Source organism: Phascolarctos cinereus, unplaced genomic scaffold (assembly GCF_003287225.1).
Source record: "Phascolarctos cinereus isolate Bilbo 61053 unplaced genomic scaffold, phaCin_HiC Scaffold_9;HRSCAF=440, whole genome shotgun sequence".
In the NCBI taxonomy this organism is placed as follows: Eukaryota; Metazoa; Chordata; class Mammalia; order Diprotodontia; family Phascolarctidae; genus Phascolarctos; species Phascolarctos cinereus.
In genome coordinates this window covers 206,879,528-206,902,895 of record NW_027556402.1, presented here as the reverse complement: position 1 = coordinate 206,902,895, position 23,368 = coordinate 206,879,528, and the positions used below count along the sequence as shown (strand labels likewise).

Below are 23,368 nucleotides of genomic sequence, written 5' to 3'. Positions count from 1 at the left end.
AGGAGAGGGTACAGCCTAAAGGGTATTAGCTTGCTAGGATGATCCTATTCTTCCAAATCCTCCAGGTTGGCCTATCAAGAGAGCAGACCTGGGGAGGTTTCTGCCATGTCTAAGGTAAAGGTCCTCGTTCTTTTGCAAAGAGCCCAGTAGTACCTCAGCTGAATAACACAGTCGAGCCTATACCAGAAGCACTGGAGATTAAAGAGGCCCACTGAAGCTGATTCCAGTGAGTCTGAGCAGAAACCAGACTGAAAGTGGAACTCAGTTCTTTACCAGACACATGGAAGAGGTATAGTGTTGGAGAGGGTAAAGAGTGAGGCTATCTGGGCCAAGCATAAGGCAGGTCAGACTGAAGCTTTGTGGCTGAAACTCAAGGACTACAGACCCAAAACTGGTAATTTTTTATCTCCTTTCTCCTCTTAGGTGCCCTCAAGGAAATCTGAAGTCATTCACTTTGGGCATGGGGAAAGAGTCCTTTTTACCTTTCTAGGATTTAAACATTTACTTTGCCTTTATAAATAGAATAAGCCATAGGTTTTTGTTAGTCTGGGTATACTAATAATGGGTAATTCAGTTGTGAGGGGCAATGGAGGGGTAGGAGGGGTAGAGGGAGCTTTACCTGAATACTGTCTCTGGCTGGGGGCTCACAGGTTTAAAACCAAATCAAAACAAAATGACATATAGAGTATAGGCTGAAAAATAGTTTATACTGTATTAGGAAACCCACCTAAGCCATGAGTCAATAGTGGGGTGTGGAGGACAGTCAAAACAGGTTGAATAATCCTGTTTACTGTCCTACCCCATTACTGCTACATACAAAATACAATATTTACTTATTTTTGCACATGATTATTTGCCCCCAATAGCATGTAAGTTCCCAAGAGGGCGGGGACTGTTTTGTTTTTGTCTTTGTACTCCCAGTGCGTGATAAATAGTAGGTGCTTAATAAATACTTTTTGATTGACTTATATTACAATTTGGTGATTTCAGAAGTGACTAAAGGTCAGACCTAAAGAATTAGGGTTGATGGAGTGATGGTAAGCTCTAAGAACGTCTCTATGGGATAGCATTAAGCACATTTCTTTGGCCCTGGTCTCTTCAACATTTTTACCCAATGGACATGAAATAAAAGATGGCACACTCATCATATTTGTGGATTACACAAAACTTGGATGGCTAACTAAGAGGCTGGATGACCAAAAGGCTGGAATCCCAAAAGATCTCCATGGGCTAGAACTAGATTAGGAGGATGGGCCAGATCTAATTGATAGCATGAAATTCCATGGCATCATACATACAGTTTGGAGGCAGAATGGGCACTAAAGAGCATTTAGTCCAATCTTATCATCTCAAAGATGAAGAAATCAAAGCCCAGAGAAATTCAGTGCCCAAAGCTTACAGAAGTAGGAAGAAGAGGGAGAATTTGAACCAAGGCCCCATGGTGCTGTATACCACATCCCACAGAGATAAATTGAAAGTCCTGCATTTAGGTTCTGAAATAATTTACTCTACAAGTAGAAGATGAGCTAGACTGTAGTTAGTGTGAAAAAGACCTGAAGTTTTTAAGGGACTTCAAGCTCATTAAGAGTCAACAGTGTGACAAGGCACTCCAAACAGGTTAATGTGATTTTGGTTTTTTTTGGTTCAGGTCTGGACTAGTGATTTTGTTGGTAAGATGGCTCCCTCTACCAATACAGGTCTGCAATTTGCTCTGCAACTTTTCCAGACTTAGTTGCCAGGGGACGCTGAATGTTTAAATTACCTGGGGTTACAAAAGTGGAAACTTGAACCCACGCCTTCCTGACCCCTTGGCTAGCTCTCTATCACTATGCTGTGCCTAGAATGCAGGGTACCGTTCCCTACCTTGCTTCTGCGTTGACTTCTGAGCATCATAATTTAGGCAGGTGCATACCTAGAGGTCAGAATGGTGACTGGAGTAGAAATCTGCCTAACACAGATTTACAGAAGGAACTAAAGAGATTTACCCTGGAGGAGGGAAGACTTAGGAAGGCTATGACACAGCAGGACGGTACCTGACTTCAGTGATTTGAAGGACTGTCATCAGATCACTAGTTCAACTTGTTTTACTTGGTCCTGAGGACGGAACAAGGACCAATTGGTGGCAGATACTGAGAAGCATATTTTGGCCTTTTTTTTTTGAGAAGCGTATTTTGGTTCCATGTCAGTAACCAAACAATTCCTAACAATTACAGCTATCCGAAAGTAGGATGAACTGCCTCAGATATAGTGACTTCCCTGTCACCGGAGATTTCCAAGCAGTCAGATGGGCCTTCAGGACACAAAGAAAATAAAGGAATTAGAAAACACTTGTTTTTACTTGTTAGGGATATTGCCACAGTGATTATTGCTAAGGCACAGGCCAGACTAAATGACTTCTAAAGTCACTTCCGACTCTGGGATTCTCTGATTTTATTTCACTTAGATTTGGCTCTTTCTTGGGGGGCAGGGGAAAGGGATGGAGAATGTCTATTTTCCACTATAAGGATCATGCCAATTACCCCTTCAGGTGTTTCCCTAAGGCTATGGGGGACTCAGTAATGGTCCACAGACATTACTGCTAGGTCTTAAGACTTAAATGTGACTCCTCAACAGCTGTTATTGTCTTGGGCCCCTGCCAGATATTCTTTTTCCCAGGAGATGATGGCCTCAAGGTAGTGGACCCTAGGAAGATCACAGGATCATAGATCGAGAGTGGGAAGGGACTTTATAGACTAACCTCCTCATTCTATTGATGAAGACATTGAGGTCCAGGGAAGCTAAAGGATTTATCCAAGGTCACAGGGGTAGGAAGTATTAGAAGCACAATTTGAACCCACATCCTTTGATTCCAAAGCCAGTGCTCTTTCCAGTGTACCATGCTGCCTGTCTACACATAAGGGCCTTCGGAACATAAGGAAAAAACTGGGACAAGAAAATCCAAGATCTCCTCCCCTTGTTCCTTCACCAGGTCTTAGCCTGGCAAAGCCAACTAGGATCATCTCTTTTCTTTTCTTTTTTTAAAAATTAATTAATGTTTTAGTTTTCAACAATCACTTCCATATCTTCTCTTCCCTCCCCACCTCCCTCCCTAGGATGATGTATAATCTGATATAGGCTCTATATATACATTAAGATAACCTTTCTTTTATATGACCATAGATTAGAACTGGAAGACATCGCAGAGTTCTAGCAAGTCTAAGCCCCTCATTTTACAGATGAGGAAACTGAGGTTAACTGATTTGCCTTGGGATAGATCCACAGGTAAGAAGTATCTAAAGCAGGATTTGAATTGAGGCCTTCCTGACCCCAAGTCCAGCACTCTGTGCCTCCACTTTCTCTCTTCTCAACCTTACAATCTAGCTTCTGACCTTATCATTCCACCAAAACTGCTCTCTCCAAAGTTACTAAAGATCTTGTAGTTGCCCAATCCAATGGCCTTTTCTCATTGCTCATTCTCCTGAACCTCTGTTGCTCACTCTTCTCCCTGATATTTTTTTCTTTCCTGGTTCTCCTCCTACCTTATTTGACCACCTGTCTTCTGTCTCCTTTCCCAGATCCTCTTCAGATCACACCCTCTAACCATTAGTGTCCCTCAGGGTTCTATCCTGGGTCCTCTCCTCTTCTCCATTACGTGATCTCTTCCGCTCCACAGATTTAGTTACCATATCTATGCTGATGATTCTTAAATCTACCTTGCCTGCCCTCAATCTCTCTGCTGAGCTCCACGCTCGCATCTCCAACTGCTTTTGAGACATCTCGATCTGGGTGTGCATGCAGTATAGACATCTCAAACTCCACATGTCTAAACGCAATTCATTACCTTTCCCCCTAAACCCTTCCCTTCTCTTTCTTTCCCTATCACTGCAGAGGGCAACACCATCCTTCCAGAGCCTCAGTCTCCCAACCTAAGAGTCATCCTGATCTCCCCACTAGCTCTCACCTCCCACATCCAATCTGGTGCCAAAGTTTATTGATTTCACCTTTGCAACATCTCTTGAAATCCCCCCCACCCCACTCTTTTGACACTGCCACCCCCCTGGTCCATTCCCTTATCACCTCATGCCTGTACTATTGCACTAGCTTGCTGGTGGGTGTGCCTGCCTCAAGTTTCTCCCCACTCTATTTGACCACTAATAAAATGATTTTCCAAAAGCACAGGTCCAATCACGTCACCTCCCTACTTAACAAACTCCTGTGGCTCCCTATTCCCTCTAGGAGCAAATACAAAATGTTCTCTTTGGCATTCAAAGCTCTTCACAATCTAGTCCTTTCCAATCTTCTTACACCTTACTCCTCACCATGTAGTCTTTGATTCAGTGACACTGGCCTCCTGGATATTCTAGAAACATGGCACTTCATCTCTCAGCTCCAGGCATTTTCTTGTCTGTTCCCCATGTCTGAAATGTTCTCCTTCTTCTACTCCAACTACTGACCTTCCTGGCTTCCTTTTAGTCCCAACTGAAATCCCACTTTGCAGAGAAGCCTTCCCTAACCCCTCTTAATTTCAGTACCTTCCCTCTGTTAATAATTTCCTATTTATCCTGTATATGGCTTGCTTTGCATATATTTGTTTGCATGTTGTCTCCCCTATTAGACTGTAAACTCCTTGAGGGCAGGGACTATCTTTTGCTTATTTTTGTATCCCAAGTGCTCAGCACAGTGCCTAGCACATAGTAGGCGCTTAATAAATGTTTATCAATTGATAGACTGTACCACCTCACTGCCATTGGGGCTCCCAGGCCATTCTGTATTTAGAGAGAAGCATAGCAACCAATGGAGCCAGGCATTCAGGTCTGCAGGTATGTGTACTCACTGGGGAGGATGGTTTTGTAGCGATTCTTCCTCACCAGGCCAGGAATGTCATACTCTTTTGGATCCACAAAGTTCATGGGTATTTCCTGCCGGAAGACGGGTCACATGAAAAGTTCGTAGGTACATGACTATATACTAGGTCGACTTTTCAGCCTATAGGGGAAAAGCCATGTGCTGTGAGTTCCTATTGCATTTCAGCTTCAGTGATCTCTTTGTGTGGCTGGTTATGTTTCCATGAGGCACCCGCTGCCTGTCTGGAACTGAGCCTCCTTCCTCTCCTTGTGCTCACTAGCTGGGGGAGGCCTTAGTGCTGGTCACAGCTCCAAAGCTTAGTCTCTGATCATAAACTGTCTTGTCAATTACGCTTTTGTTTCAGGGTTCTCCCATGAGACCACAGGTCCCTTAAAGGCAGGGATCACATCCTTTATCACTAACACACGTTTAGTGAGGTGGTGCAGTGGATAGAGTGCCGGGCCTGGGGTCAGGAAGACCGAGAGCAAGTCTGACCTCAGACAATGACTAGTTATGTGACTCTGCGCACTTCACCCTACATGCCTCAGTTTCCTCACCGGTAAAATGGGAATAATCATAACACATACCTCCCAGGGTTGTCGTGAGGAACAAATGAGAGATGATATTAGTAAAGCGCTTTGTTAATCTAGATGAAATATGAATGCTAGTTATTATTATTCTCTATTATATGCCAGACACTGTGTGTTTGGAGGTCAGTCTGAATCGGATTTTGGAATAAATTTTGAATGTATTATTAAAGAGGGGGGGATTGTGAGCATTTAGAAAGGGAAGCGGTGATCCCTAAGGGCCAGCCAAGGGTTCTTCAAGAACACTCCATGTTAGACTGCGCTTGTTTCCTTTTTTTTTTTCAGGGTTACCAGACTGATAGGTCAGAGGAGTGCTATAATAATAACAACAGCAGCTAGCATTTATGTAGCACCTATTGGGGGCAGCTAGGTGGTGCAGTGGATAGAGCACTGGCCCCGGAGTCAGGAGGACCTGAGTTCAAATCCAGCCTCAGACACTTGACACTTACTAGCTGTGTGACCCTCATTGTCAAAAACAGGCCATTAGACTAGATAATTTCTAGGGTCTTTGCAAGCTCTAAAATGTTGATTGTGTTCTAGAAACCAGTGTTAAGACTAAACAAGAAGAGATTAAATTACTTTTTTTTTTTTCTTGGCAAGGCAATTGGAGTTAAGTGACTAGCCCAGGGTCACACAACTAATAAGTGTCAAGTGTCTGGTCTGAGACCGGATTTGAACTCAGGTCCTCCCGACTCCAAGGCTGGAGCTCTATCCATTGCACTACCTACCTGCCCCGAGATTAAGATTACTTAACTGCTCCTTTGTTTTTCCAATTCGGTGTTTGAAGACTGTATTCCAGCCATTGTACCAAGCACTTTATAGTTATCTCATTTGATCCTCACAACAACCTTAGGAAGTGGATGCTATTATTATCTTCATTTTGCAGATGAGGAAGCTGAGGCAAATAGAGGTTAAGTGACTTGCCCAAGGTTACACAGATAGCAGATGTCTGAGGCCAGGTTTGAATTCAGGTCTTCCTGATTCCAGATCAGGTATTCTATCCACTGTACCACGTAGCTGTCCTTAGCTGTAGATGTAGCATACCTGTATTTCAGCAAGGTATCTGAGTCTCAATCTCTCAGGCTGTCTTTGTGGACAAGACAGAGAGCGGTAGGTAGTAAAGCTAGTTGGTTTCAGGATGGGTCAAATGACCAAACTCCCAAAGTCACGGGCAGTGGGAGGAGCACCTCTAGCGGAGTACCTCAGGCATGTGTCTTTGGTCCTGTTCTGTTGAACACTTTTTATCAATAACTCGTATTACAGCATAAAAGACAATTTGGAAATTCCACCACCCTGGAAGAAGCCCTAACTCGTCGGACAACTGAGTCAAGATCCAAAAAGTTCTTGACAGGCTGAGATAATTAATAAAACGACATAGGGACAATTAAAGAATCCTATACTTATGTTTAAAAGCAAAACAAAACAAAACCAGTCATATAAGTATGAGACTGGGGAGGCGTGGCTAGACCACAATATGTATGAAAATGATCTAGGAGCTGTATTGGATCACAAGCCCAGGATGAGTCAACAGGTACACAGAGCAGCCAAAGAAGCATATGTGATCTTAATTTCCATTAAAAGAGGCACAGTTTCCAAAACCGGGGAGGCAATTGTCCTGATGTCCTCTGTCCTGGTGAGGTCATCTCTGTAATAGGGTATATGTTCTGGGAGCCATGTTTTAGGAAGACATCTAACTGGTGTGCTGCCAGGACGGTGATGGGACTCCTAACCACACTATGTAAGGGTAGTTTTAAAGAAAGTCATTGTCAAATGAGTTTTTATAGACAATATATGTCTAGGAGCTCAGAGGAATGAAAGCTTCATATCAGCTGGATTAGCTGGGAAAGGCTTCATGTAGGAGTTGGGATTTGGGTTGGACTTTGTAGAATGGATTAGATTTATGAGAATATCATCATAATCACGACAGTTCACGTTTACATAGTACTTCAAGGTTGGCAAAGTATTTTACTCAATTTATTTTATTTGAATCTCTCCACAATCAGTGAGGTAGGGGTTATTATCCCCATTTTACATTGGAGAAAACTGAGGCACAGAGAGATCACAAGAGGGTCATACAGGTAGTGTGTGAGGAAGGATTTGAACTTGGGTCTTCTTGACTCCAAATCCAATGCTCTATCTCTTAATCCAGGCTGCCCCTTCCAATATAAAACGTGACATATAAATATAAAATAGCTTTTTTTTGGGGGGGGGAGGAGGCAATCGGGATTAAGTGACTTGCCCAAGGTCACACAGCTAGTGTCAAGTGTCTGAGGCTGGATTTGAACTCAGGTCCTCCTGACTCCCAAGGCCAGAGTTTTATCCACTGCACCACCTAGCTGCCCCCTAACATATTTTAAAACATACCTCCAGGTATCCCCAGGAGGGAGGTACTATGGTTATTTTTATCCCTATTTTAGAGATGAAAAAACTGAGTTTTGGTTCATGGTCCTTCCTGGCTCCACTGGTCTTTTCTATCCTGCCTCTCTGTTAAATGAGTTTGTACAAAGGAAGGAAAAATGAGAAAGTAGAGGAATGGGGACAGGAATGATGCAAACAGAGACACAGGCAGGAAAGTCGAGGTGTATCTTTGTAAGTGGTGTATTGAGTTCTTACGCTAAAAAAATAGTTTAGAGAGAGACTGCTAGGCTTAGGAAAAATGGACTGTTTCTTCTAGACAATAGGAAGCCATTGAAAGTTTTTGAGCAGGGCTGTTCTTTAGGGAAGTTAATCTGTCAATGGCCTTTAAAGCGGGACCCATGAGGGAGTATTGTACAGTGAGGCTATTGCAACAGTCCAAGGGGGGTGGTGATAGGGCTTGGACTAGGATGGGGCTGAGGCTGGAGAAGAAGGGTTTGGAACTGAGTCACATTTCAAAGATGAAATCAACTAGCCTTCATGACTGAATATGGACAGTGGGGGCTGGGGGGCTGGGCCTAGGGGGAGACTAAGGAATTGAGGATGACTCACAGGTTTTGGTCACTACAAGCCTGGTGGTGCTATTTAAAGGCAAAGGGAAGTCAGGAGGGTGAGCCAGTGTTTTCTACTCTTAAAAGCTGAATGGAGACTTAGTGTATATTTCTTCGACAGTCTCTCTGTGTAGGGGAGCATTTGGAACTACCAGGGGCATGTCATCTGAGGTGGGGCTTTAGGAATCATAGGGTCACAGATCAAGAGGAAGAAGGAACCTCAGAGGTCATTTAGTTTAACACCCTTATTTACAGCTGAGGAAATGGGAGACCTAGATTTTTAAGTGACTCATCCAAGGTCACACAGGCAGCAACTGAAAGGCAGGATTTTATTCTAGGGTCTCTGAGTGCAAATCCAATGCCCCTCCCACCGTACCACACTTCCTGATTCAGATCCCTCACTGTTCCTGTGGAGAGTACTGGACTCACATGCATGGGTCCACTACAGCTGCTTAGGAAGCATTTCCTGAATGAATGAGTGAAATACACATTGTTCACAGCATGGACAGAAAGTGATTTTTAGTTTGATACTCACAAAGAACTCCGCCTGCAGCAGGAATGGGTCTAATGCCTTCTCATGGAGCTCCTCAGCTCGGAGGACCCGGGAGGCACTGAGCAGGTATTCACGGGCTGACTCCTCACGAGGAGACATGAGGTAGCCAAAGCCCTCCTCAGAGCAGCCTGGAGTGCACATGTCCAGTGTCAGGGACACATTCGAGCCCCTCCTAGAAAGCAAGGTCCTAGTGTCAGAGACGGATGACAGTGGTCCAGGGCTGGAGGATGGGGGCCTCATGATGAGGGGTGAGGGCCCAGAGATGAAGATGAGACCCAGTCCAAAAATGGAAGGTGAAGGCTAAAGGATACAGGATGGACACTCAGGGATGAGCTCAGAGATGGAAGATGAGGGTTCCAAGATGAGGGACTATGGTCCAGGCTCAGAGATGGGGATCCCCATTTCTCATGGGGATATAGTAAGACAAAGTAACACTTCTTTGTAAAAAAGATGTGTCCTGTTCTCTTGAAGAGCCCAAATTCTCACCCTGATATCAGTCCCTAAAGCTTAGGTCTGGGTCATCTGTCTGCCTGGAAAGAGGCCTTATATATGAGGTTAGAGGGCCCCTAGAAGAGGAGCAATGTCTAACCCCCTGGCCCTATTCAGGATGACCCTTGCATTCCATTCTTCCTTCTATCCCCCCCTGGGCTGACTCCTGGCCTGTCTCTGAGTACTAGGCACAGAGAGGGAAGGCAGTCATTCAGAGCCACTCAGGAAATGGCTTTATTCCTGGAAACCTTTGGGAAGGGTTGGTGGTAGAACAGAGAGTGTCTTCCACAGCCTAAGTGCCCCAGAGTGAGTATGTAAGAATGACGCAGCAGGAAGGGGTACTGAATGTCATCTCATCTAATCTTGTTTTACAGATGAGGAAACTGAGGATCATAAAAGGAATGGACTCTCTCCAGGTAGCAGGGAATTACAGGAAGATCTAGCATCAGAACCCAGGACTCTTTATTCCAAGTTCTGAGTTTTTCCCACCGTTGCCTCTCCATTACTGAATTACGTCTACTGGATGACAGCCCATAGTGAGAAGGTCTATACTGACCATTCTCTGAAACACAGACCCATCCTTGCCTATGGCTCTGTCCTGGGACACAGACTACCAGAGATATTTATAGCAGGGAATGAAGTAGGGAATGGGAAAGCCCCTTCTCCACCTCTCTTGTAGGCCCATGGATTTGACTGTCAACGAGGTGGGGTCAGCCTCTGGTTTGATGTCCATCGTGCAGTCGAACACTGGTGTCTCAGGGACAGGGTCTAGATCCAGGAAGTCATCCTCAGTTTTTTCCTCCATCCACTCTGAGTAGGTGAAAGATGGCTGGCGGCTCACAGACTGGCGCCTGTCCTCAGACTGCTTTGAGGGAAGCTCTGGGGACGTTCCCAGGAGATGCCAAACCTGAGGGACAGAGGAAGACACACAGTCATAGCCTAGTGGAGGGCCATTAACCATACAACATCATTAATTAAATGCAGGGCAGCATGACGGACTGCTAGGCGTGTGCCTACACTGGCTATCTCAGGAGTTCATGTGTCTAACCTGGCCACGTCCCATGATCCTGCCCCATACAGGAATATTCTTACCTCAGCCATGTTAGGTAGTAAGTGGTCTACCACAGCCTATGCCCAGAGGGGATTCCATGTCTACTGTTTCTGCTGCTTCCCACCTCCCACCCCCTGCACTTTCCAATTCCTTGTCTCTCCCTTGCAGTCCTGAACTTTTCCCTTTTCTAGGCCAGTCCCCTCATCTGGTTTCCTACCTCTAACACCTATTTCCTCTCTTTTTCCCCTCCCTCATAAAGGAGCCAGCAAGCTGGAGATTAATAGCTGTTGGCTTCAGTGTATGTGCCTAGAACTACTGTCTAGGGTTATGGTTAATAATAAATAATAATAACTAGTATTTATGCAGAGCTTTAAGGTTTGCAAAATACTTTATTTACACTATTTTATTTGAGCTTCACAACATCCCTGTGAAGTAGGTGCTATTGTTACCCCTATTTTACAGATGAGAAAACTGAGGCTGGGAGAGAGGTTATGTGACTTGCCTAGGGTAACAAAACCAGTATTTGAGGAAGGATTTGAACTCAGGTCATCCTGATTCCAAGTCCAGCACCCTATCTGCTGCACCACCTATCTTGTCACAGATGTTCATGTGTCGCTTGGGAAGGTCCCTGTGTTTGCCTTGCTACCTTTTACTGTCCTGTGGGAATGCTGTTCCCTATCCCTGACTCAACCACGCTCCAATGTTCTCCACCCCGACCAAACATGCAGACAGAGAAGGACTGCCCCAGATAAGATATCATAGCCCATAAAGGGTTCGGCCAGAGCTGGGGTCAGACAGGTAAGAGTAACAAGCCAGAGAGAGGAGAGTAGAAAGGCATAGGGGTCCCAGACCCAAGGGAAGGTCAGGAGGCAGCTTACCAAGATCATAGTCAGGATTAGGCCAAAAGCCAGGAAGGCCACCAGAAATCCAGATGTTTCCATGCTTGCCATCCTTAGGCAGACCTAGGGAACATCAGACAGAGTGATTAGTCAGCAGGGACAGGATTAAGGAGGGTGGTGGAAGGTGGTGGTGAAGGGAGCATGGAGAAGAAACTGAGGCTCAGTAGCAAGACATCTGAGGCCTATAGATACGAGTGATACCTTCCATCAGCCAGTCAAGTGGACAGCTACCTCTGGATGAAGTGTGTGTGCTGCCAAAACTTCTCATTATTGGGAGAAACTCTTAAATCATGTGTTTGAAGTATTTTTGAGATTATAAAAATTTTACCATAGGATTCTGGAAGGTCAGAGTGTGTGTGTGTGTGTGTGTGTGTGTGTGTGTGTGTGTGTGTGTGCGCGCGCAGAGAGCTAGAGAGAGCGTCAGCATGGGAGTGATTTGGAGGGAGGCACACACCTGAGGGAACAGGACGGGTGAGGATGGTGACAAAAATGGGCTGAAGCCTGCAATTCACTTTGGTCTGCTAATGATCTAAGAACCAATGGCTGCCCTCAGACAGTGGACAGGAGCAGAGGGGAGAGGTCAACAGAAGTTCCTTTAGTTGGTTTCTAGCCCTGGGAAGGAACTGATGCCACTTGTCACCAAGGACACAGTCACGTGAAGAGGCCGGGCTCAGATACTCATCAAGAATAAAAAAAATGAGAAAGTGGCTTCGCTGATGGGTAAAAGTCTCAGGGAGAAGGCTGAGCTGTGGGGCAGGGCGGGGGACTGTAAACTGTGTTAGCTTTGCCTATCAGTGGTCAGACTGGAGTTTCCCTAGGGTGAGAGATCTACGATCCATACCGTGTCAAATCTGTTTTTGTATTGGGTTTTACTTTTCATCCGCTTTTTAGAAAACTTGCTTTTGAAAATTTCAGCCTAGTTTTAGTTGAACTAGGGAAAGAAGGTGGATAGTCTATGTCCACAGCAGGAGAAGCTGAAGTCTCAGAGTCCTTGAAGGGATGGGCCTATGGCTCTTGGAGGTATATCCCAAGGCTTGGGCTGCCAGAGACAGGACAAGGGGAGGGAAAGTTTTGGATGATTGGGAAAGCTAATCCCCTGTTCCCTGGAGGATTCCCAAACAGGGAGAGAGAATCAAATGAGAGATTTCGGAAGCCCAATATTGAATGCTGGAATTAATGAAGCCTTGGAACTGTGAAGAAGTGGGAGTAGAGAAGGGATGGGATTAGAGCCTGACCTGTCCTCCTCCCAACCCTCCTGGTCCCTTCAGAGCCCACTTACCTCTGGAACGATGAACAGTTGTCCCAATGGTGTGAGTAAGGAGGAGCCCATATCCATGACCCCTTGCAGAGCAATAGAGCTATACCCACTGAGCCAGAGCACTCCTAAGGCGAGCTGGACAAGGAAGGGATAGGGGGTCAAGGTTAGCTCATAGACCCGAGCCCAGAAGGCAGAGCCAGGGGTAAGGGCTGTAGGGCGCTCCCCTGGCTCATCCCTCAGAGACCCTTGTGTTTCTATCCCTCTGCATTTATTTCGGCTGTTACTCTAAAGAACACATTCCCAAACTTCTTCCCTCCCTCAGCCTACACCAAGGAAAAGCCCAAAGGTGAGATCTGGAATCTCTTCATCTGCAGAAGCAGCACAGACATGATTCACCAAAGTGAAGGCAAGAGCCCAGCTGTATGGGAAGGGTCTCACAACCTCTAACAGAAGACTCCCAGAGAAAAAAGGCCTACAGGGAGAATGTGACTCCCCAAGATTAGCCACACAAGAGCTCCCTACAGAAAAGAAACCACAAAGCTGCCCTCACAAAGAAGATCTTACAGAGGACATCCCACTGTGACAAGGCTCCGCCAGAGAGGACCCTGGTTATGATCAGGAGTGGCATAGGATGCCCGGGAGTAGATGCTGGAGTTCAGGTCTCCTGGCTCCTCCTCATCCCAGCCCTAGGGATTCCACTGGGCTGAAATCTTTACAGGTGAGACAGCAGAGCCCCTGGGTTCCTCTAGGGCTCATCTCGGATGGGGGTGGGGGGTGGGGATGGGGATGTCCCTCAGCTTCCTTCTTCCCCTCCCCCCTTCCTCCCACCACAGCCTAGCGCATCCCACGTCCTTACCAAGAATTGGGAGATGGCGAACAAGCACATACTGCCACCCCCAGTCAGAGGTTGGCCCCAGGGACACTGGGCAGGCTCTGTTTCTCTCTCCGAGGACTGTGGGGGAGCTGCTGTTTCCCCCTGCTCGTCTGGGTGCCCCTCACTCTCATCGATAGCCTCCATTGCTATGGGTTGGGGGAGACCTGCAGAAGCCAGGAACACAGTCAGGCTTAGTGACTCCCAGGTCTGTTGGGACCCGGTAGCAGCTACTTCCTTTTTTTTTTTTTTTTAAAAGCTGTTGATTCCTTTCAATCCTGTATCCGTCAGTGTGGCTTCACATCCAGCCGTCACACTCGATTAGCAAAGCAATATTCACCTACCTTCGTCAGAAAGATCTGAGTGTGGGTGGACAAATTATTTTTCTTTTATTTCTCCAGGAACAGAGTTAAAATGGCAGGAGGTTTTTCAGTGAGTTAATGTAGTCATGTTTATTCAGCCTTATTCTTTTTCATTTCTTAAGGAAACAAAAAACAACCTCCCCAAACCCAATTTTTAAAGGCCTGGCCCCACACAGCCTGTGTAGCTTCTCTGTTCCCACCTACACCTGTCCCTGGGGTTCCAGGCCCTCAGGGTCTCTTGTCCCAAGGCTGAAGAACAGATCCATGGCCATGTCAGCAGCCAGACTCCCAGCAAGCTGAGGGGTTTGGAAGTGGCACATACACCCCCTTAGAGAAGTCCTTGACACATGCGATCTTCGTTCATTGTTCCTTGAGGGCAGAGACTGTCATTTGCCTCTTTTTGTATCCCTGGCACTTAGCACAGTGCCTGGCACATAGTAAGTGCTTAATAAATGTCTATTTGTTAACTGCTACCTGAAATAGCTTTAAAGATTGATGCCCTATTGGGATTGTCATTAGAAAAATAAGAACCAGGTGAATGCTGTCCTGTCCACATATCCAGAGACGCATATGAGGTATGGCTACTGGGGAAGGAGACCATATCTACAGCCTCTACATTGAAACCATTCTTGTAACTTTTTAGGCACATGTTATATACTCACACACACATGTGTGTGTGTGAGTGTGTGTGTATATACACACATACATTATATACATATATTTTTGCTAGGCAATGGGGTTAAGTGACTTGCCCAGGGTCATACAGCTAGTAAGTGTTATGTGTCTAAGGCTGGATTTGAACTCACGTCCTCCTGAATCCACACACATATTCTTGATGTAAGCAGCACTCACTGGGCTATGGATCTCCTTGGCATAGATCAGTGACTGGCTGTGTGGGACAAAGACCATGGTTGATGGGAGAAATATTTATCCACGGAGAAGGAAAGTCTATTCCTTTGTTCAAATTGTCTGGAATGCAAAAGACCATGGTTCCTGACAAGCCGTCTTTTTCCTATCAAATAAGTTAATATTTGTAAAGGATCAAATGAGATAATATTTATAAATAAGCACTAAGCACAGTGCCTGACACATAGTAGGCACTTAATGAATGCTGATTCCTTTCTCTTCCCTTCCCTCCTATGGATCTCTCTGTGATTTCACGGCCCACTGGTGGACCTGGGAGAAAACCTTAAACCTGCAGCAAAGTGTTCTGTGGCTAGGTTTTCTGTGATCGTTGGCTGTCTCATTCAAAACTTTGACAGCCACGTCCCAGAGAAAAGGAGCCTCAGTCTGCATGGTTCAAAAGTCCATTGGAAAAAGGTTGCTAATCTTCTGTCTTTGCTCAGGTCTTACTCTGATGCTTATTCACAGTATGGAAATGACTTTGGGTTCTTGAAGGTTACTGTGTTAAAAGCTCTATGCCTGATGGGGACTACCAAGTCAAAAAACATTTACTGAACGCCTTCTACGTGCCAGGCACGATGCTAGGTGCTGGGGATACAGAAGAAAAAATGAGATCGTCTTTACCCTCGAGGCTACCTTTCTAGGCTTACTACACATACTCTGTGGTTGAGTCAAATGGACCTAACTTGCTGTTTCCTGCTCACAACGTTCTACTAGGTCAAGGGTCTGAGAACTTTGAAGAAAAAATTGGTAAGTTCATTTCAATATAATTGATTTCCTTTGTCATCCTATGCATTATATTTTGTGCATTCAAAGACAGTGTGGGATGCTGGGCCGCAGTAGGCATTTAAGAAATGTTTACCGACTGACTCTAAACCTAGTGTTCTTTCCATTACACTGCGTTCTTGAGAGACCCACAGTCACTGAGTCACCACTCATTTCTGCCTGTGCTTCTAATTCAGTAGCTTGAGGCTTCAGCAGGTGAGTGGCTGCTGAATGGTCTTACTTAATACACCTGCTCCAGGACAACATAGCTGGGGCTTTACTGGCATGGCAATGGGGGAAGAAACAAACTCAGGCCTTTCCCCGTTGGTTAGCACAACCGAGCACAGCAGCTTAGCTCAAAGGGTTTGACCCTAGTGCTAGTGGGGTTGAGGTTACGGGTTTGAGTCTCACATGGCTTGTTACCTCTGTCCAGTTCTATGGTTCTGAAGAGGGCCCAAAGCCCCTCACCAATTGTTTTCAAATGCCCAATTTAAGGCAAAAGGACCTGGGTGAAAGCATGGATTAAGTATAACTCATTAATTTATTCAATATTTAATTTTTTTCATTTTTCCTCCCAAATTTTTCAATTTTATTCAATCATCCAATAATTTTTCAATATTTTATTCCAATTTTATTCAATTATTATTCAATAAACAATTCAAAGGCTACTTTGTGCCAGGTACTGAGGACAGAAAAGCAAAACCTCAAGTCCCTGTCTTGGAAGAGCTTACATTTTATTCAGGGGAAACAGTATGTATATTGAAAATTATAAAATATGTACAAGTAGGTTTCTGGGAAAAAGGTATGAGCAGCTGGTGAGAGCAGAACAGGGTTCCTATAGGAGATGCTACCTGAGTGGAAGCTAGGGATTCCAAGAGGCAAGGAGGGAGGAGGAAGAGGAGAAGGAAGGAATCAGTCTCAAGCATGGAGGTCAGCCTGTGCAAAGGTTCGGAGGTGGGAGGGAGTTGAATATTGTGCGGAAGATACACCACGTTAAGCCAGTTTGGTTCTATCATAGAGTGTTCAAAAGACTATGATGTGTAATAAACCTGGAAGGACAGGTTGGGGCTTTAAATGTCAGGTCGGGAAGTTTATTTTATTCTAGAGGCAAGAAAGATCCATTATAGCCGCTTGAGCATGGTTAGGCTCGTGCTTTAGGAATATTACTTTACCAGTTATTCAGAGAATGGATCAGAGAGGGAAAAGGCTGAAGACTGGGAGATGAACAGAGCTATTGAAATAATCCAGGTGAGTGGTGACATGGTAGCTGTGGAATGAGTGGAGAGAAATGGATGAATGAAAACCATGGAGACAGAATCCACAAAGCCTGGCAGCTGATTGGATATGAGAAATGAAGCAAGAGATAAGAGACATTTCCATGAGTAGAACCCCCCCCCCAAGAACATAATGTTTTTGTTAATGCCCTGTTAATTAATGTCATCTTTGCCTGTGAAAGGTGCCATATTAATAACATTGACCATAATTTATTACCGTTGGCTTGTTGAGCTGTGTAGAAGCAGTATTCGAATGAGAATGTATACAGAAATAGAGACATATTTTGCTTTCATGAGCCTGATAGAATGAACTGGGTACTGAATAGACCAGATCAGATCAACAAACATTTATTGAATGCCTACAGCATTCCAGGTGTGGAGTGAAATGCTTTCTTGGGAGGGGGGTTAGGTGGCTTTATAGGATGTGATAGAGACTGCTAAGTAGAGAGATGGAGTCTTATTGAATTTTATTTTTAATCTCTTCTTCAAGTCAGTCACTCTATGGACCTGGGCAAGTCACTGCCTATTCACAAGCCTTGGTGTCTCTGGCCTAGAGGGGCTGTCAGCCCTTCCTCCTCTGTTATACCTCCCCTCTGCCCCCAATTCTCCCTTATCTCTCTCCCTAGTGATGTTTAATGATGGGAATAAGACAGGTTAAAAGTGGGTAAGGAAGTATCATAAGGAAACAGGTACCATCTCTACCTTTGTCTCCGGATTTAGGAGCTTAGCTTAGAGCCTCAGAGACCGAGAGGTGGGGATCACTGACCTCCTACTTGCCAGTTAGCAGTCAAAGCTGAATGAGTCCATAGGCACAATTCTCTGGAGGTCACGGCAATTTTGCTGCTGTCAACTTAAGCAAGAGAAGACGCAAAGGGAAACATATGCAAGCTGAGATCGGTAAGTACGCCACTGGGGGCAATCACAGGCATCAGCAGGTCTACTAGCACTGGTGAGTGTGAGACTGGTTAAGCTGACTCTACTGAGATAGTAAAAATAGAAGAAACACAATGCTATTCAGGAAAAGTGGCTTAGTGCCTTGTCCAAGGCTCATGATCATGGCCAAAGACCATCGTCATCCCCTCTCAAAGGCCAACAGATGCAGGCGATTAGGCAAAGCCAGTGTTAAGGATAAGGCAATATTTATTCAGGACAGAAGAGACAGGGTCCACATTGGGAGGAGATCAATTATTAGGCAAAAACCCAAACCAAACCAAACCCCAAACACTAGGCTGGTCTGTTGGCAGTGTGTCTATAGAGTGCCGAAACTTAGTGAGAAGACCAGTTGTAGCAGAGATTTGTGTCTGGAAATCCACATAAAGCTGTGAAGCAAACTAAGGGAAATGCCAGGAGTTGACCAATTGTCTGATTCAGCCTCAAAGCTTGAGTCTTCTCATGGAAGCTGTTGATATTACTTGCTCGCCTTATCCTATCCTTCCCCCCCCAACCTCAACTCCAATATCACGCCTAAATGATGGCACTGTGGGGGGAGGATTTATCACTCTTCTTTCAAACTCTGCTGTGAGATCCCACACTATGCCTCCTCAGGAGATGTCTCTCCGCTTCTCAAGGCTGTGGTGAATATTATGGAACTGATGGAAGACCTCCATGTTGGTTGCCATATGCTCTCCGTTGGTCCCACAGGAGACCTCATTACCACTTGTGATTCTAGGAGGGTTTGAACAATGAATTCTTCCTACTTAACCCACAATTAGTAGGAGTGGGTGAAGACTTAGTATGTAGTTAGACGTCAAGGTGAACTCATCATACCAAAGGACATGGGGTGAATAGTGTTCCAGATCCCCAGCAGGCAGGCCAAAGGTCTGATTATCTGAGGGAAGGGAAAGGAAGGAGCCTTTGGCCTTTTCCATTAAGTCCTAGGTAGTGCTATCAGAATGGAGGTTATTATTCTATGCTCTAGGGCTCCCTAGGAATGGCAGTCAACTCCATTTGTGTGCTACCTCAGCTGTTTGCTGGTAAGAGTGTAAAAAACTCTGAGCTGCTTCCACTTCTCCAGGTAGTCATTAAACATGAGAACTGTGATTGGGATGACTTGAGGAAGTATGTGGGTAAGAGAAGGATGTGTTTCAGGTAGACGAGTGGACCAAGTGACTTTGATGGATCTATGGTCTCATGAATTTGGATGTTTTCCAATGAGGCTGATCAAAACCCACCTCTCTCTTATCCTGTGGGGCCCTTGTCTATGTCCTTCTATTATTCCTTCATTGGGGTCCACATAGTGTGCTAGGGCCTTCCTCCAGATTTTCTGACATTACGTAGGCATCAGAAGAACACACACTGTCCCTCACTTTCCCTACGTGGTTGCGGCATTTCCATTTTCTGACTAGATTTCCTGCTCTCTTTAATCACACATCAAATTGTTCTCCTGGGATGCAGTACTTTGTTGGTAATATATCATGGTTACTCTTACCATATATCTATCCTTCCATCATCCCTTGGTTAACTCACAGCTTTAATTCTTTGGAGATTTTGGAGACTGAGGCAGCCGGTGCACAGTGGATAGAGTGCTGGGTCTGGAGGCGGGAAGAACTGAGTTCAAATTCGGCCTCAGACACTTACCAGGTGTGTGACTCTGGGCAAATCACTTAACTTCTCTTTGTCTCAATTTCCTCAACTGTAAAATGGCGATCTTACTAGCATTTTCCTTACAGACCTGTTGTGAGGATCAAATGAGATAATATTTGTAAAAGTGCTCAGTACAGCACCTGGCACAAAGTAAGCACCATATAAATGCTTATTCCCTTCCCTCCCCATTCCATGATTTATGGCTATATAGCATAAATCTGAAGGATACTGGTATCTTAAAAAATAGGCCTTTGTTTCAGCGATAAACTTGGGATCATTAAATCACTGAGCACTTTCCTAAAAGCAATCCAGCTTGCTTCTTTCCTTCCATTCAATTCTGAGGCCATCTTCTGTCTACATTGGCTGTTCAAAATAAACATACTGTTAGAAAGCTCTACAGGTAGTCCATCTAACTGCATATCACTATTTGGACAATAAGCATTCTTCATTATTTTCTTGAATATATATTTAGGCCAAACTTTTTTCAAGTGATTACAGACCTCCAACTCTGTATCTCTAAGTACTTGCTGGATATTACCACACATTCAAAACCAAACTCTATCTCTCCCCCCACCTCGCCCCCTGCAAACCCACCCCTCCTTCTAATTCTGTTGAGGGAACTACCATTCTTCCAGTAATCCAGGTTCTCAACCTCAAAGTTATACTTTATTTCAAAGTTATACTTTATTCTTTACTTTCATTTCTTTTTTTAAATTAAATTTCATTTTCAAAGATCTGCCTTCTTTTCTTCCCTCCTTCCTCCTTCCCATGAGAAAGCAAGAAAACCAAAATCTTTGTTACAAATATATATATAATCAAACAAAAACAATTTCTGCACTGGCCGTGTTAAAAAAAATTCTCTGCATTCTGAATCTATTACAACTCTATCAGCAGGTAGCCAGCATGTTTAATCCTCAGTCCTCTGGAATTATGGTTAGTCATTATGTTGATCAGAGTTTCCATGTTTTTCAAAGTTGCTTGTCTTAATACTGTTGTTATCATATGCATTTCTTTTCTATTTCTGCTCACCTCACTCTTCATCAGTTTACACAAATCTTCCTAGGTTTCTATGAAACCATCTCTTTCATTATTTCTTATAGCACAATATTCCATCACATCATATGCCGAAACTTGTCTAGCCATTTCCCAATTAATAGGCATCTCCTTAGTTTCTAATTCTTTGCCACCATGAGACCTACTATAAATATATTTGTCCGTAGGGTTTTCTTTTCTTCTTTCTTGGATCTCTTTTAGGGTATAGACCTAGTAGTTATACCATTGGGTCAAAGGATATGCACAGTTTAATAGCTTTTTACACACCTAAAGTACTTAACAAATGCTTATTGATCGACTGGCTAAAATGAGATTGAAGAGAAAGAATGATCCAATTTATATATGTTGTCTCCTCCATTATATCCAAATCATTAGTAGAGAAATGCAAACCCCTCCCCAAAACTCTGAAGTTCTAGATTGGCAAAACTGACCAAAAAAAGAGAATGACAAATGCTAGAGAGGTTGTGGGAAAATAGGTACAACGATGTACTGTTGGTGGACCTGTGAATTGGTCCAGTCTTTCTGGAAAGTAGGTGGAACTTCAGAGTTGTTTTAATTTGCATTTCCCTAATTATTGGTCATTTTTTCCCCTCTTCACTCTCATTTCAGACAATTTGATCAATGAGCATTCATTAAGTACTTTCTATGTTCCAGGCACTGTGCTAGGCACTAGGGAAGGTAAAAAAGAAAAGCAAAAACCTGTCCAGGTCCTCAAGGAACTTGTATTAAAATGGAGGAGAAAAACATATAAATTAGACTATACAAAGTGGATGGAAGGTAAACTTAGAGGGGACCATCTGGGAGGACAGGGGAACTAGGAAAGGCATTATAGGGGAGGTAGTGCCTGATTTGGGGTCTTAAAGGAAGCCAGGGATTTTAAGAGTTGGATGCTGGGAAGGAGAACATTCCAAGCATGCTGAACAACTAGTGGGAGATGGAATGTCATATTCAAGGAATGGCAGTTAGGTCAGTATAGTTAGATTGTAGACTTCATGGAGGGGAGGAGAATGTAAGAAGATTGCAAAGGTAGAAGGGGCCCAGGTTATGAGGTGCTGTTAATTTCAAACAGAGGATCTTATATTTGATTCTAGAGGTGATAGAGAGGTAGTAGACTTTACTGAGCAAGGGAGAGACATAGTTAGAGTGACAATTTAGGAAAATCATGTTGACAAATGAGTGGAGGTTAGACTGGAGGGAAGAGAGACTTGAGGCAGGGAGACCAATTAGAAGGCCACTGGAATAGTCCAGGAGGGAAGCAATAAGGATGTGAAGTAGGATGGCAGTTTTGTGAGTGGAAAGTAGGGAAGGTATGTAGGAGATGCTGTAGAGAAAGAAATGATAAGATTTTGCAGCTGACTGGATATGTGGAGTAAATGAGAGGGAAACTGAAGATGACACTAAGGTTATAAGCCTGGATCACTGGAAGGGTGGTGATACCCCCATAGTAATAGGGAAGTTCAGAAGAGGGTAGGATTTTGGGATAAAGACAATGAGTTCTGTTTTGGACATGTGAGTCTGAGATGCCTATGGGGGCATCCAATTCAAAATGTCCAGCAGTCAGTTGGTGATGGCCTTTTTGAACTACCCTAATCCCTGCTCTTCCTATGTTCCCTAAATCAAGGTTTACTCTAAGGGTAAAAGCCACCCTCTGGGGACCACACCTATATTTTCCCTACAAACTTCCAGGGATACACAACATACATTTTCATAAATTTCCAAGAATACACATCCAAACACGCTTATGTTTATTTACATCATATCTTTTGTCTCTTATCCTTTGACTCACAAAACTGTTCTCTAGGAAGGCAACATGGTACAGTGGAAAGAATGTTGGATTTGGCATGAAACCTCAGCATTGGCTTAATCCTTGACCATAATGTTAACCCTCCATCCATGCTCCACTCTCTTCACATTCCATGTCTGACATGCTCAATCACAAACATTCAGGGCCTAGATCTCCTACCTCATTAAACAGCAATCATCAACATCAAAGGAATGTTTCCATACTGTTGAAATAGTGGGGGAATTTATGGACATAACTAGCAGCTGTGAACGGCTGTATTTCCCTGCTGTTTTCCTCATCCAGCTGTTTGCTTTTCAACTCAGGTGTGTCTAGAGTCAAAAACAGGCTGTCTGCAAAGTGTCAAGATCTAAGGGTGTGAGACAATCTGGAAAATTGGTTATTGGGTCAGTAATTCAAGGCTGGAACTCTGTATTATACAAGGAAGCAAATCATGGAAAGAAAACAAATATTAATTAAGCATATGCTATGCGCCAGGCATGTGCTAAGTGCTTTTCAAATATCTCATTTTATCCTTACAACAACTGTCAGGGGTAGATACTATTATTATCCCCATTTTACAATCGAAGAAATTGAGGCAAACAGAAAGAAGTTAACTGACTTGCCCAGGGTCATATAGCTTGTTAAGTGTCAGAGACTGGATTTTAACTTTAACTTTTTTTTTTTTAAATGTTGAGTTCCAAGTGCCTTCCTCTGTTTCTCCAGCTCTTCTAGTTGAGAGGCAAGCAGTAATATACCCATTATACATGTGAAGTCCTGCAAAACATGTAGATGTGAACTTAAAGGGTCTTCCTGACTCTAGGCCCAGGGCTCTATCCACTGTACCACTTACCTGTGTAGGGCCACATTTTCGCATGTCTCTTTAAGGTCTGGCTAAGAGCTGCTTCTGTATTCAATCTGTTGCAATATTATTTTGGTTGAAGTATATGAAGAAGTATATGAATATGAAGTTGGAAAAGGGAGGAGTATTTTAATAGGTAAATAAAATCTTAGTATTCTTATGAAAATGGCTTTGACTTTTCAGACTCCTAGGGAGAATCTCGGGAAGGGTCCATGGAACTAACTACACTTTGAGAACTGCTACCCTAGAGGGAAAGTGATGAAAAGCCAAGCGCAGACTTGCACGATT

The 23,368-nt window shown here is 44.2% G+C and overlaps 1 protein-coding gene across 2 annotated transcripts in view; it reads right to left on the bottom strand.

Moving 5' to 3' along the window:
• The window catches only part of PTPN5 (protein tyrosine phosphatase non-receptor type 5), a 115,010-nt gene that overhangs the window by 19,688 nt on the left and 71,954 nt on the right, over positions 1-23,368 (bottom strand). Inside the window, exons 1-7 of one of the 2 annotated variants that reach the window (XM_078148255.1) lie at positions 19,380-19,457; positions 13,484-13,665; positions 12,649-12,762; positions 11,349-11,432; positions 10,088-10,326; positions 8,913-9,102; positions 4,814-4,898 (exon numbers count right to left, since the gene is read on the bottom strand). In XM_078148255.1, the coding sequence (XP_078004381.1) occupies positions 4,814-4,898; positions 8,913-9,102; positions 10,088-10,326; positions 11,349-11,432; positions 12,649-12,762; positions 13,484-13,645 (874 nt within the window). In that variant the 5' untranslated portion in view covers positions 13,646-13,665; positions 19,380-19,457. Of the gene's footprint in view, positions 1-4,813; positions 4,899-8,912; positions 9,103-10,087; positions 10,327-11,348; positions 11,433-12,648; positions 12,763-13,483; positions 13,666-19,379; positions 19,458-23,368 lie in introns of those variants that run through there. The other variant, XM_021005497.2, reaches the window with a different exon arrangement.